This window comes from Chiloscyllium punctatum, chromosome 17 (genome assembly GCF_047496795.1).
Source record: "Chiloscyllium punctatum isolate Juve2018m chromosome 17, sChiPun1.3, whole genome shotgun sequence".
NCBI classification, from domain to species: domain Eukaryota; kingdom Metazoa; phylum Chordata; class Chondrichthyes; order Orectolobiformes; family Hemiscylliidae; genus Chiloscyllium; species Chiloscyllium punctatum.
In genome coordinates, this window is record NC_092755.1 from 97,403,076 (window position 1) to 97,416,356 (window position 13,281).

Consider the following 13,281-nt stretch of genomic DNA (forward strand, 5'->3'; position numbering starts at 1 on the left):
AAATATACAATTTTGCAATTAGTCTTCAATAATCTCTGACAAAAATAAACTACACAAGAAAATATAAGATGATTATGAAGATAAGTGCCTCCAATTCAAAATTTGGCACTGAGCAGTTGTAGCTAATTCCTGATGGTGCTATGTTTTAATATGTTTGTTTCTGTCCATGACAGGGATGTGTTTGACAGAGTTTGTGATTAATCCTCACCAACAACACATGGACACGTTCCATTGGGTGATGGACTGGGAGGACATGATCTCAGCTTCCAGCCTCATAGGATTGCTTGAGAAAAACTTTTTCCCAAAGTGGTTACAGGTGAGTTTGCAAGCCTTACTGATTGAACATCAGTTAAATTTCTGCTTACCACTGGCTCAGTGATTACAAAATTTGGCAGCAAGGTAGTTGTGCTGCACGTTGTTTGCTGATGATTGAATGAAGGAGGAGGATTGATCTATGAGAGTAGAAGCATGAAGCTGTTTATGCAATACAGGTACATTGTTATATAATCGTGTAGTTTTGTATTCAACTTTTCTTATAGTACCTAATGCAATTTATCAATTCTGTGATCTTTATTCTCCTTGGTGTTCCAAATTACCTTTCCTTCCTGTCTAGGTGCTGTGTTCTTGGCTGAGTAATAGTCCCAATTATGAAGAGGTCACTAAATGGTATTTGGGATGGAAGTCCATGTTTTCTGACCAGGTATTGGCCCACCCCACAATCAAGGAGAAGTTCAATGAAGCTCTGGACATTATGAACCGGGCTGTCACCTCCACAGTTGGTAAGTAATTCAGTTTTATTTCTCCTGAATACTCTTTAAAAGATGATGGTAGCAAGAACATGTATTTGGGAAGGGAAAGGAAGAGAAATGAAAACGACTGATAAGAAAAAGGAAAAATATGACCAGTGTGTAGCAGAGTGTTCCAGAAAGGAAGAGTAAGGATTTGAAAGGGGTACTGTAGAATATTCAAAGTCACAGTGATGGAATGTCCAATGCACTTTGTGACAACCAGTTTGCCCTCAGAAGGTCCCATAAGCAAGAATAAGATATATGACCTGACAAATCTATGGTTAAACCTTTTAATTATTTTAAAATGCATCATTAACACTTTTGAAAGCATTGAACCAACTTAAAGTCTCAGATCAAATTTGGAATCTGTATTTTCTTCATGAGAAGATGGGATTTTATGGAGGGATTTCTTATAGGAGCTGAGGAGCTCCCTATAATTGTAAAACCACAGTCCTACTGCCACAGGTACAGTGCTATCATAAGGTACAGAAACCACCACTACCTTACCTGCACTATCCCTCCCAGTGCTGTTGAAAACAATTTTCAACATGTTACTTACCCACTCCTCAATACAGCAATACGTTGTAGCAGCATCCTGTAACTGGCTCAAAGGTAGAAGACAGAGGGTGGTGATGGAGGGGTTGTTTTTCAGACTGGAGGCCTATGACCATTGGAGTGCCACAAGGATCGGTGCTGGGTCCTCTACTTTTTGTCATTTGTGTAAATGATTTGGATGTGAGCATAAGAGGTATAGTTAGTAAGTTTGCAGGTGACACCAAAATTGGAGGTGTAGTGGGCAGCGAAGAGGGTTACCTCAGATTACAATGGGATCTTGATAAGATGGGCCAATGGGCTGAGAAGTGGCAAATGGAGTTTAATTTAGATAAATGTGAGGTGCTGCACTTTGGGAAAGCAAACCTTAGCAGGACTTATACATTTAATGGTAAAGTCCTCAGGAGTGTTGCTGAACAAAGAGACCTTGGAGTGCAGGTTCATTGCTCCATGAAAGTGGAGTCGCAGGTGGATAGGATAGTGAAGAAGGCTTTTGATATGCTTTCCTTTATGGGTCAGAATATTGAGTACAGGAGGTGGGAGGTCATGTTGCAGCTGTACAGGACATTGGTTAGGCCACTGTTGGAATATTGTGTGCTATTCTGGTCTCCTTCCTATTGGAAAAATGTTGTGAAACCTGAAAGGGTTCAGAAAAGATTTACAAGGATGTTGCCAGGGTTGGAGGATTTGAGCTATAGGGAGAGGTTTAATAGGCTGAAGCTGTTTTTTTTTGGAGCGTGAGAGGCTGAGGGGTGACCTTACTGAGGTTTATAAAGTCATGAGGGGCATGGATAGGATAAATAGACAAAGTCTCTTCTCTAGGTTTGGGGAGTCCAGTACTAGAGGGCATAGGTTCAGGGTGAGAGGGGAAAAATATAAAAGAGACCCAAGGGGCAACATTTTCACTGAGAGGCTGATACGTGTATGGAATGAGCTGCCAGAAGAAGTGGTGGCGGCTGGTACAATGAGAACATATAAAAGGCATCTGTGTGAGTATATGAATAGGAAGGCTTTGGAGGAATATGGGCCAGGCGTTGACAGGTGCGACTGGACTGGTTTTGGGATATCTGGTCAGCATGGATGAGTTGGACTGAAGGGTCTGTTTCCGTGCAGTACATCTCTATGTATCCTGGAACATCTTCCCTTATCATCATCATCTGTATCTTTTGCACCTCCTACCAGAAGGGTATAGTTTCAGCATGACAAGTTTATTTGGATATTTCCATTAAAAACAGAGATGTTGTAAATGGAAAATGTTAACAGGAATTGTTGCAGGTATAACATTTTTAATATTGAGATATAAAGTAAAAAAAAAACAAGGTATTAGTAATATATATATTTGGTTAGCTGCTGAGCCAAGTAGACAAGGAAAAGCTGGCCCTTCTCCTTGCTGTGAGAAGGGCCAGCTTTTCCCAGTGTTATTTTTAGCTTCAATGACTATGGATTTGCCACAGGGGCTTCTTCTGATCCACTGGTCTCTGCTGTTAGGAAGGACAGAAATCTGTGAAGCTTCCAACAGTAGGCTAATAATTATTGATGCAGACAGATGACATTGATTTTCTTGAATTGCTAAGAGTCTATAACTAGTGCAGTCATTCCAGCAAGAGTGAAATAAATTAAATTCTAAACACCTTTTCACTACATTGCTCAGTCCTTCTGCTCTGTAGAAACATTTCTGTTGAATTGATGGAAGATTACATTCTTGAGCCCTGCAGGTTTAAACTATTTTATCCAACAGAAATGAGAAAATCACCTGAATGATCAGTTCAGTATTGATTTTAGATCCTTCAAGGTTCACTGACCAAGTAACACTTTTCTGCAGACCAGAATATCCTTTTGCTACATTTCTTGTCACATTATAAGGAACTTATTGACCTTTGATGCTCTTAGTACAAATCATCCAATGGTGTGTTAAGTTCTTTGTTTAAATTATGGGATAAAAGCTGCTGCTTTCAAAGGTCTACTATAGCGTTTACAGATACTGCATGTTCAGCACTGATTTCCTTCCCCTTTACCTTTCAGTGGCCAATTCCACTTCAGCCTCAAATCTGTTTTGACAAATTGCCTTATTTAATTATTGAAACCAAGTGTTTCACAAAGATTTAAGACTACTGTACAATTGGACATATTACTGCCTTTCCCTGATTTAAAGGATAACCTGGAGAGTTCAACAGTCCTATTTTGTTTGTAAAGGTCTCTTGGCCTTGCAAAGTATGCTTGTGAAATTTGGTTAATTTCTGAGCTCAGTCAAGCTTGGCTTGGAAAGGGTGGACGCTAGGAAATTGTTTCCGTTAGGTGAGGAGACTAGGACCCGTGGACACAGCCTTAGAATTAGAGGGGGTATATTCAGAACAGAAATGCGGAGACATTTCTTCAGCCAGAGAGTGGTGGGCCTGTGGAATTCATTGCCGCGGAGTGCAGTGGAGGCCAGGACGCTAAATGTCTTCAAGGCAGAGATTGATAAATTCTTGATGTCACAAGGAATTAAGGGCTACGGGGAGAATGCGAGTAAGTGGAGTTGAAATGCCCATCAGCCATAATTGAATGGTGGAGTGGACTCAATGGGCCGAATGGCTTTACTTCCACTCCTATGTCTTATGGTCTTAAGCGATATCAAATCTGTATTCTTGCACTGTTCATTTCAAGTAATTCCCAGTTACTTATTCCAAAGCTTTGTTAGCTCCAAATGAAAGTTAAAACCTTCCTTTGACTTATCACTTTCAAATTGAATGGGTATGTCCTGATATGTAAACTCTTCATAATATACAACTGGCAATTTTGTTATTCCCTGGATCTAGAATTACAAGCTTTTCTTCTTCAATTTTTAAACAGGTGGTTACATGCAGCCAGGAGCTCGGGAGAACATTGCCTATCTTACCCACACAGAGCGCCGGAGAGACTTTCAGTACGAGGCAATGCAGGAGCGCCGTGAGGCAGAGAATCTGGCACACCGCGGCATTGGGGTCAGCTCTGCCTCCATACCAATGAACTTCAAGGACTTGATCCAGGCAAAGGCTGAAGAGCACAATATTGTCTTCATGCCCTTGATGGGGAAACGTCATGAGGGCAAACAGCTCTACACCTTTGGTCGGATAGTTATTTACATTGACAGAGGGGTTGTGTTTGTGCAGGGGGAGAAAACCTGGGTGCCAACATCACTTCAGAGCCTCATTGACATGGCTAAATAATAGACAAACAGGAGCTGCAGCAATCTGTTGTACTGTTTCATTCCAGTGTCCGAAGTTATACAAGATGACTCCTGCAGTTTATCCAAGCATAAGGTTGGTGATGACTGGGAAGAGACTTTTGCAGTGTGAAGAGATCTTCAACATTCTTGGTTTATCTGGTTCGTAGTGTTCAAATGAAATCTTTACTCAATGACTGATTCTAACATTTGATTCTTTGGGAGTTTCACCATGTTACCTTGTATTTTTTTTAAACATGTAACACTTCCTGTTTATTCTATCGCATTTTATTTATTAGCAATAAACCTAGAATGCTGGTTTCATAAGTTTCAATGTTCATATTTTAATCAAAATAAGATGATCAGATGTGAAACTGATACAGATCAATCAGCCAGAGCGTGTTATTGTTGGAAACAATAAAGTGAAGAATTCTATTGATGTGCACCACAATACACTGATGACCATCCCTATCTAATTTCAGGAGTCATGCTCACTACAACAATGTTGCTATCTGTTATTTGAGGATAAACTTGTTCTGCTTTTCTGTATTTGCTCTCCCTATGGTACACACTAGAGGCTGGAATCAATTAGCTGAATTTTTTAGATTAGATTCCCTACAGTGTGGAAACAGGCCAACAAGTCCGTACCGACCCTCTGAAGAGTAATCCACCCAGACCCATTTCCCTCTGACTTATGCACCTAACGCTATGGGCAATTTAGCATGGCCAAATCACCTGACCTGCACATCTTTGGACTGTGGGAGGGAACAGGAGCACCCGGAGGAAACCCACGCAGACACTGGGAGAATGTGCAAACTCTACACAGATAGTCATCCAAGGCTGGAATCGAACCTGGGTCCCTGACGCTGTGAGGCAGCAGTGCTAACCACTGAGCCAATATGCCGCCCCAAATTGTACCACAGTCATATGACTGCAATACAGTAACTAGAACTGTCCATCTCTCACTATTTCCAGTTCTCCTTCCCAGGGTTAAAAAGAGTACAACTAGCCCTATATCAGGGTGAAGTAATATGCTAGTCAAGTGAGCAGTGTAAGCTGCACTCCACTGTCATCAGAATCCTCTCACTTCCCAAGGCGAGGATCAATTATTGAACCTTCAGTCCATTCCTGGTGACAGAATAGTTTCTAATGAACAGACAAACACATAACCTTCACAAATCGTCTTGCATGTATTATGTACGCAGTCATACTTTGAAGTGTAACTCCTGCTTTATTCAGTAAGACAGTAAATCTCATCAAATGGAGGATCTACTAATGATCAATTAACTTATGTCATAAAAAAACAGCCTTGTAACTTCCTACAAGTTCCCCTAAAATAGATAACATGGTCTCTCCCCAATGTGAGCAGCAAGAGATTTACAAATTGCTGCCAATCAATAAATTTTCATCAGCCTTGGAATTAATGTGTAAATGCCTGCTTACAGTTATCTAGCCAACAAAAAAGGGCTAAATTAAGTATTGCTCCACCACAGCAGTAAAGTGATGCATTGTGTCCAATGAATGTATCTTAAAACTATACTGAAATGTTTAACCTTCCTCTATTTTTTTTAAATGCCAGCAGGAATCTTCCAGAAAAAGCTTGCCACATTTTATTTCTGGATGCTTCACAGTTCTTGGGAAAAAATTAGTTGTGTGATAATGTATAGTTTGTATTTTTATCACTTTTGTTTTGTTTTCACCAGCCTTGTATGTTTGTAAATTTTCTTTCATCTTTGTGATGTAACTGTTCACAAATTCATTTTAATGTCCTTTCATTATCTTTCTGACATTCTTTGTCATTGAATAGTTTTCTATTAAACAGTATGCAGATTATTTAAATCCTGATACCCCTCTGTGAATGAAATTCTCCCTCCTCTATTTTTAAAAACCTTATTAAAACTATGAAGGTAGACAAATAAATGCATGTTCTGTTGCAAGTAAACTTATGGAAGACATCTTTTGATGTTTTCAGTTGCCAATTAACTTGTATATCTCCATTATTTTCTGTTTTTATTTCAGGAGATCTTTGGTGAGCAATTCTGTAATTTTTGCAGACCCCATTTCCCTGCAGAATCTCTGAAGCTCGTATCATATTAAGCGTGATGGAGGAAAACCTTCCAAGTGTGCCATATAGCTGATGGGAGGCTATCATCCATATAGTCATATGCAAAATGTACTGTTTTAAAGATATGGAAAGTTTAGAATGGTGCATATTGAGGAATATTTATTTACCAGATTTATCAGTTCTTTTGGAAATATGGTTTAAAGCTGACATCAAAAACTTGGAAGCAAGAGGTACCGATTCCATAAGAGAGAAAGTTTACTTTAGTCCAGGAATATTTTGGTCAGAAGATTCTGTACTCACTCATTTAGTTTAATCAGCATACAAATCTTTCCTTTTTGCGAAGTATTGTTTTGGTCATGTAATTGTGGACCCCTGCTATGACAGCTGTTTTACTGCTTAAAAACAGTGATGCAATAGGGAGGTTCTGTATACAGGAAATGTGAATCTTTACTTACAATTGGGTGTTTTTGCTCCAGATTCTTCTCTTTGATTTAGTAATGCCAGATATTTTTCTCACGCTGAAACCATTTGTTTAAGCTTACTTTAGCTTCATAAAAAGTGCTTTTACCTAACCAGTATCTGGCTAATGTCCAATGAGTAAGAATTGATTAGAAAATCCTCAATGCTGTATTTTGACTTAGTTGATCTTGTTTAACGTTTGGAGGGCAGTGGAATAAAACTGCTAAATACATTTGATAAATATTAGATGTATCAGTCATCAGAAACAATGGCAAGCTGGATTTTACACTGGTTGTAGACTTTTATCATTCCAAAGATGAAGAGTAAAGTAACTTGTGTTTGCAAAACAATGATTTCTTGAGTATTTTTGAATAAAATGCCTAGTGTGAAAAGTTCAAGGCTGTTAGCTATATTTTTGAATATGAACTGCTTTGTAAGTTCTATCATGGTTGACTTTGTTTTAGTTTCTGAATTCTCCGCAACTTACTGTACTTCAGTTTCCAAATGAAGGTTGGCATTGAAAATGTGCATGCTATCATTGGTCGGTTTCCTTGCATTCTTTCACAAACTGTCAGCCCTGATACTTATTGTTTATTCATGCACAGGTTATCAACAAGCAGTTTTTTTCCAGTTATTGGTAGTTACCACATCGGAATTGAAGCTTGAATACAAATCTTTAATAAAATAAGCATTAGAGCTTTTCAAATCTTCCATTTGTAATATTCATCTGTCCCAGTTGAAGCATTTTGATAATGTCTCTGGTTTTATTTTGTCCCAAACATTCCTCAGTACAATTATCTCTGCCAAGGATAGCATGACTCCAGCATAATTCTAATATTTATTAGTGCCCATCTCAGAAATAATTAACTGCAATGGGAACTTCCTTGGAAAAGCCTAAGTACATTTTATGAGAGGTGAGTCAATGGATATGTTGGGGATGATGAATTTGACTGACATTCTTTAATTTAAGCTTCATAGAGTGGTAGAAAAGAAATCTGATGAGAAAACTAATTGTTTTTTTCTAAATAGATTGCAGTCAGGAAATTCTTGAATCCATGTGCATGATGTTCTTCTTGTGGAACAGGCCACCACACAACTTTTGTGTCAAACATTTTGAAACCGAGGTTTTTTGATACCTGGTGATTATCACTTCTTCTTTTCCTTTCTTCTTTGACATTATACTTCAATCATCTTAAGCACTCTTCATCACTTACCCTATTTGGCCATTCACCCTTTAGAAATAGGACTTTTATCAGGAAGCATACAAAAAACATGCTAAAAATCCATGCTAAGAATATCTTTAGGTTCATAAGCATTCATTATTTATCTCTTCATTCAGTTGAAATTTCCTTTGGTAAATGTAAGGCAGGTAAATGTTTGTTCTGAAATTCCAAATAGCTATTGCAATATTTATTAGTACTTGCTGAATGAATGCAAGGGCTTTAAATTCCAGCAGTTGAATATTTTTGTCCCAGGAGCCTGGAACCTCCCATATGCTATATGGTATGCTTTAATGTTTTGGCTGTTTGAAACACACTCTTCTAGTCAAAGAATGAATCTCCATATCATTTCTAGATGTTTTGCTAGATTGTGCCGATCTCTACAAATTCCCTGCTTCGCCTTTCTGTCGTATGCTCCAAACCCCTTTGTTTTCATTCATCTCAAGTTCTCTGAGATCAAGGCATTCTTTAAACTTCAAAATACTTAAAACATTGTGCAGTTTAGTCACATGTATAACAGACTGCGAACAGCAAAACAATATGACACCACAAAAGATGCTGGAGACCAGAGTTGAAAAGTATTGCACTGGAAAAGCACAGCTGGTCAGGCATCATCTGAGAAGCAGGACACTCGATTTTTCAGGCTTGAAATGTTGACTCTCCTGCTCCTCGAATGCTACCTGACCTGCTGCGCTTATCCAGCGCAACGATTTTCAACACGACCAAAGATGTGCCAAGTTGTGTAGTAACTGAAAGGGTGCAACATTTTTAAATGTTTCTTTTCACACTTGAAAATTATACATCGATCCTTTATGCAGGGATAACTATTAATTGACCAAATTAAGCATCTGAGAGGGCAGGCAATTGTTTGGTAGTATTCTCGCTGTTAATCCTGAGATCCAGGTAATGTTCTAAGGAAGTGGATTCAAATCCTAGCATGGCAAATGGTGGAATTTGAATTCAGAGTCAAATGCTGACTATGAATCCTTTGTCGATTGTCAAAAAAACCCCATCTGGTTCACTAATGTCCTTTCGGAATGGAAGCCTGCCATTCTTATCTGGTCTGACATACATGTGACTCCTGAGCCACGGCAATGTGATTGACTCTTAACTGCCTTCTGGGCAATTGGGTATGGGCAATAAATGCTGGCCTAGCCAGTGATGTCCTCATTCTATGAATAAATTAAAAAAAGATGGATTACACATGAGGGAGGATAATATATACTGACTATAATACAAATTTAATGAATTTTAAATAGATTCTGGAATGAAAATCAACTGTAGTAAAGGGTTCTACTACTTAGGAAACTAGTAACACATGGCATTGCAACTCCCAGAATAAATGGGAGTTTAAAAAAAACTTAATTTTTGGTTAAATTTAAATTGTTGCATCTGGGTCTGATGGCAAGTTTGGTAATCATGTTGGGAATCAGAGAGTGAGTTTATGATGGGGGTTAATGGGGTTTGATGAAACAGTGCAATTCATGAGTTTTGGGCTGTAACATTCCATAGCGTAAGTTTTGAAACTGAAGTCTAGCGACTCCAGAAGATTCCTGCAGATTCCACCTAGGTACCACTGTATGTATGATGTGCTGTTAGTGGCAAGTTAAAAACTTTTCACTGTACTCATTTGAGTATGTATGATAATAAAGCTAATTCATTTCAGTTCAGATATCCCAAAGATCCAGGTAGTGCTTTTGAATAAATTGGTAATTATTTGTGTATTATTTGCAGGTAATAAGCTTTTTACATTATTGTAAGTTTCCTTTTGTTTGCTGATTTATTTCTTTCAGATTACACCAGAGTGTACCAGCATTGGTAAGGGATCTCCAGGATTGTGCCACCACTATAGGTATTTACATGAGTATGTGAACATTTGCAGGGAGTCTGTTTCTGCAGTCTCTGTCTCTGTCTCTGCAGCATGTCACTGTTTCCAGCGCTTCTTTGGGGAATGCCATTGATTACAGAGGGTCTGAGGGAGTTTGCTGCCTTTTATAGAGGATCCTGATTTGTCAACATTTTTAGGGGTTTTGGTGAGTGGGTCTCAGTGGAGTGTGCCACCTTTTGCAGGGTCTCTTTAGGGAGTGTCTCACCATTTACATGGATCTTGGGGTACTGCATTATCATTTGCACTGGGTCTCAGGAGTTTGCAGCAACATTTGCCTGGGCTCTTGGAGAAACTTGGCAACATTAAGAGGGCCTCTTGGATAGAATGTGAGTGTTTGGAATACAACAGTAGTGTTTCACTTGATACTGAAAATAGAGTTCCTCATTGTACCTGGCCCCAAATTCACAATACAGCTCTAACGTTGACATGAAGCACGTTTTGCACCAGTTCTACTGATACGTAAACTTACTCTTAAAGGAATGTCAGCATTGGGAGTGGGTGGAGTTTCTCTTGGGGCATCTTAATGGGATTTGGACAATTTTAATAGAGATCTAAAAATATGAATCGAAAAATAGATTGTAAAACACTTGAGCTGTGATACAATGAATCTTACCTAAGTCACTGGTGTGGTAGTGTTTGTGGGGGCTGGAGAATGAGGGTGGATTTGAGGTCTACGGTACTTTGTATGAATTCAAGATCCAGTTGAGGAATTGTACGGGGATGTGGATGGTAATCTGGAGCATTTGGTTGAGTTGGAGCTGTGATAGGGAGTGGTTGGGATTAGTGAAGCACGATGTGGGGTATTTGATTGTTGGCTGGGGTTTTTGATTCAGGGTTGGGGCATTACCTTGGAGGATAATAAGAACTTGGAGGATGTTGGGAGGTACTGAGGAGCCAATATATTGGCATGGGGGCTCTGGCTGTGTCTGGAGGGGTTTAATGGACTGTGGGCATCAATATGGGTCATTTGTGTACAGACTGTGGGGACTGCTCAGATTGATGTGTGTCTGTTTGAAGTATTTAGAAAATTGTGGCAGTGTATGAATTATTTAGTGAGAGGAGTGTGGGCTATCTGGGTTATTTCGATGGTTCTGGTAGTCTCTGGAGGGGTATAATGCCAGCTGACGAGGAGCATTTACGTGTTTCAGTGCAGTGGTGGTAGGTTTAGTGGGAGACGGGAGGTTTAGTGGGAGACTGGAAGTTGATGTGGGATATTTGGGAATTTTTTTTTAGTGGGGATTAATGGGACCGTGGATTGAATTTGGATGTTTGAGGCTGTAGCTGTCTGCGGGTAGGGGTGGGTGAAGATTAATGGGACAGTGATGGTAGTTCTGGGCACTGGGTGAACGCGGGGCTGATTGAATTGGGATGTGGTAGCTGAGGAGGTGGGGTGTGGGGGGGTGTTCCAGTCTGGCGGTGCTGAGCGCCTGTAACTCGGGATCCCGCAGCCATATCCGTTATATCGCAGAACTCCAGAAGAGAACTCCGAGTGCCAAAGGAGGGAGGGGGGGGGGGGAAAAGTATGTGGAACAACATGGCGAACTTTTAATAAACGGAGCTAGAATCCGGGAGTGGGGGAGGCGGACTACATTGGAGAAGCTTTTGTCCGGGTGGATGGGGATATTTGCCGGTGTTGGGACCAGCCAGTGAGTCCCCCACAGCAGTACCATGGAAGCAGACAGCAAGAGAGAGAAGGTGAGTAACAGCAACCCTTCCCCCTTCATTAATTATTGTTTCAGTTCGCTTTCCCCGTTTTTCCTGCTAACTCTCCGTCCTTTTGAATCGCAAGAAAAAGCTGACAAGAGGGGTGGGGCAATGAAACTTTTGTTTAACTTTTCAAAGTCACTCGTGTGCTTGCTTTTCCCACACAATGGGGGGAAAAACAGTTCGATTCTGCATCAGTTTTTTTTCCCATGAGATTTAAGTTCAATAAACCGCATCTAAGGGCGCATTTAATCTCCGGCTAATCTCTAAACCACAGAGAGAGTGTTGTTACAGAAGTGTTTCTCTCTCTCCCTCTCTTCCCCCCCCCCCTCTCTGTCTTGCTGCACCAGAGCTGGGAGCATTGGGCCTGTGAATAGTGGAAGCACAGCGTTCCTGCCATCGCCATCTAACGATCCCCCATCTAATTCAGCTCCTAAAGGGATGAGCTTTGTAACCCCCAGCCTGAAACTGGGGAGCCCTGTCCGCGCGTTATGTCCCGGGTCTCCGTACCCCGTCCTGTGTTCCAGTGAACTAACTTTTTGGGAGCTCGGGTAACATTCTAACGGTTCCTTACTTTTGAAGTAAGGAATGTTGTTCGCTTTCAAGAGGGGATAGAGAAAGAGAACAAATAACACAAATCAAAACCTCGTATTTCGAATTCACCTTCACTGCCAATAACTGGCTCACCACCCTTACACTTTCCACACGCAAATTCTCCCTGCCTCAGAACTGGCTTCGTCTTTACAAACCGGTGACCGAAGAAACATGAAAAACAAGGGTGGGTAATTAACCAATGCAGAGGCCTTACTTGTACTAGTGTCTGCTTGTTGTGCTTAAGAATTGAGGTTTATTGAAACCATCATCTGATCCCCGAGAGGAAATCATACCTCTTAAAGACCATCTTTGGAAATAAAAGGATGTTAGTTCATGTTTATTTACTTGTGATGGTGGCAGTGGTGAGGGTCTTCATCTATGTAGGTAACAACTGGTGAGATTTTTATTTTAAGGATTAAGATGTTGTAAATTGCTTTGTTTGTGTGGAGGTGCAAATCATTGAAACCTAGAAATTCTTACAAGGTGGATGTACATAGGATAATATCTCTATCAACTAAGTACAGGACAGTCTCAGAATAAGGACTAAACCTGATTAGGACTGAGATAAGGAGGAATTACCTCACTCACAGGGTGGACAATCTTTGGAACACTCTACCACAGAGGATCATGGAAGCTCAACCATTGAACAGATTTATAATAGAGATTGATAGATTTCTGGATACTGTTGATATCAGAGGATAGGAAGATAGTGTGAGAAAGTGATGTAATGATGGATGATCAGCCACAGTCTAATTGAATCAGAGAGCAGGATCGAGGGGCTGAACTATTTACCGTTGCTATGTTCATGTGACTAGTATGAGCCCCTA

General features: G+C 40.2%; 2 protein-coding genes across 6 annotated transcripts in view; both read left to right on the forward strand.

Moving 5' to 3' along the window:
- tfip11 (tuftelin interacting protein 11) overlaps positions 1-4,851 on the forward strand; it is a 37,202-nt gene extending 32,351 nt beyond the window's left edge. Inside the window, exons 11-13 of the mRNA XM_072588033.1 lie at positions 174-316; positions 614-779; positions 4,173-4,851. Of these exons, the coding sequence (XP_072444134.1) occupies positions 174-316; positions 614-779; positions 4,173-4,528 (665 nt within the window). The 3' untranslated portion in view covers positions 4,529-4,851. The remainder of the gene's footprint in view (positions 1-173; positions 317-613; positions 780-4,172) is intronic.
- Positions 4,852-11,607: 6,756 nt separating this feature from the next.
- The window catches only part of ttc28 (tetratricopeptide repeat domain 28), a 760,569-nt gene continuing 758,895 nt past the window's right edge, over positions 11,608-13,281 (forward strand). For 3 of the 5 annotated variants that reach the window (XM_072588038.1, XM_072588039.1, XM_072588042.1), the window contains exon 1: positions 11,608-11,851. In XM_072588038.1, the coding sequence (XP_072444139.1) occupies positions 11,825-11,851 (27 nt within the window). In that variant the 5' untranslated portion in view covers positions 11,608-11,824. The remainder of the gene's footprint in view (positions 11,852-13,281) is intronic. The other 2 variants (XM_072588040.1, XM_072588041.1) reach the window with 1 other exon arrangement.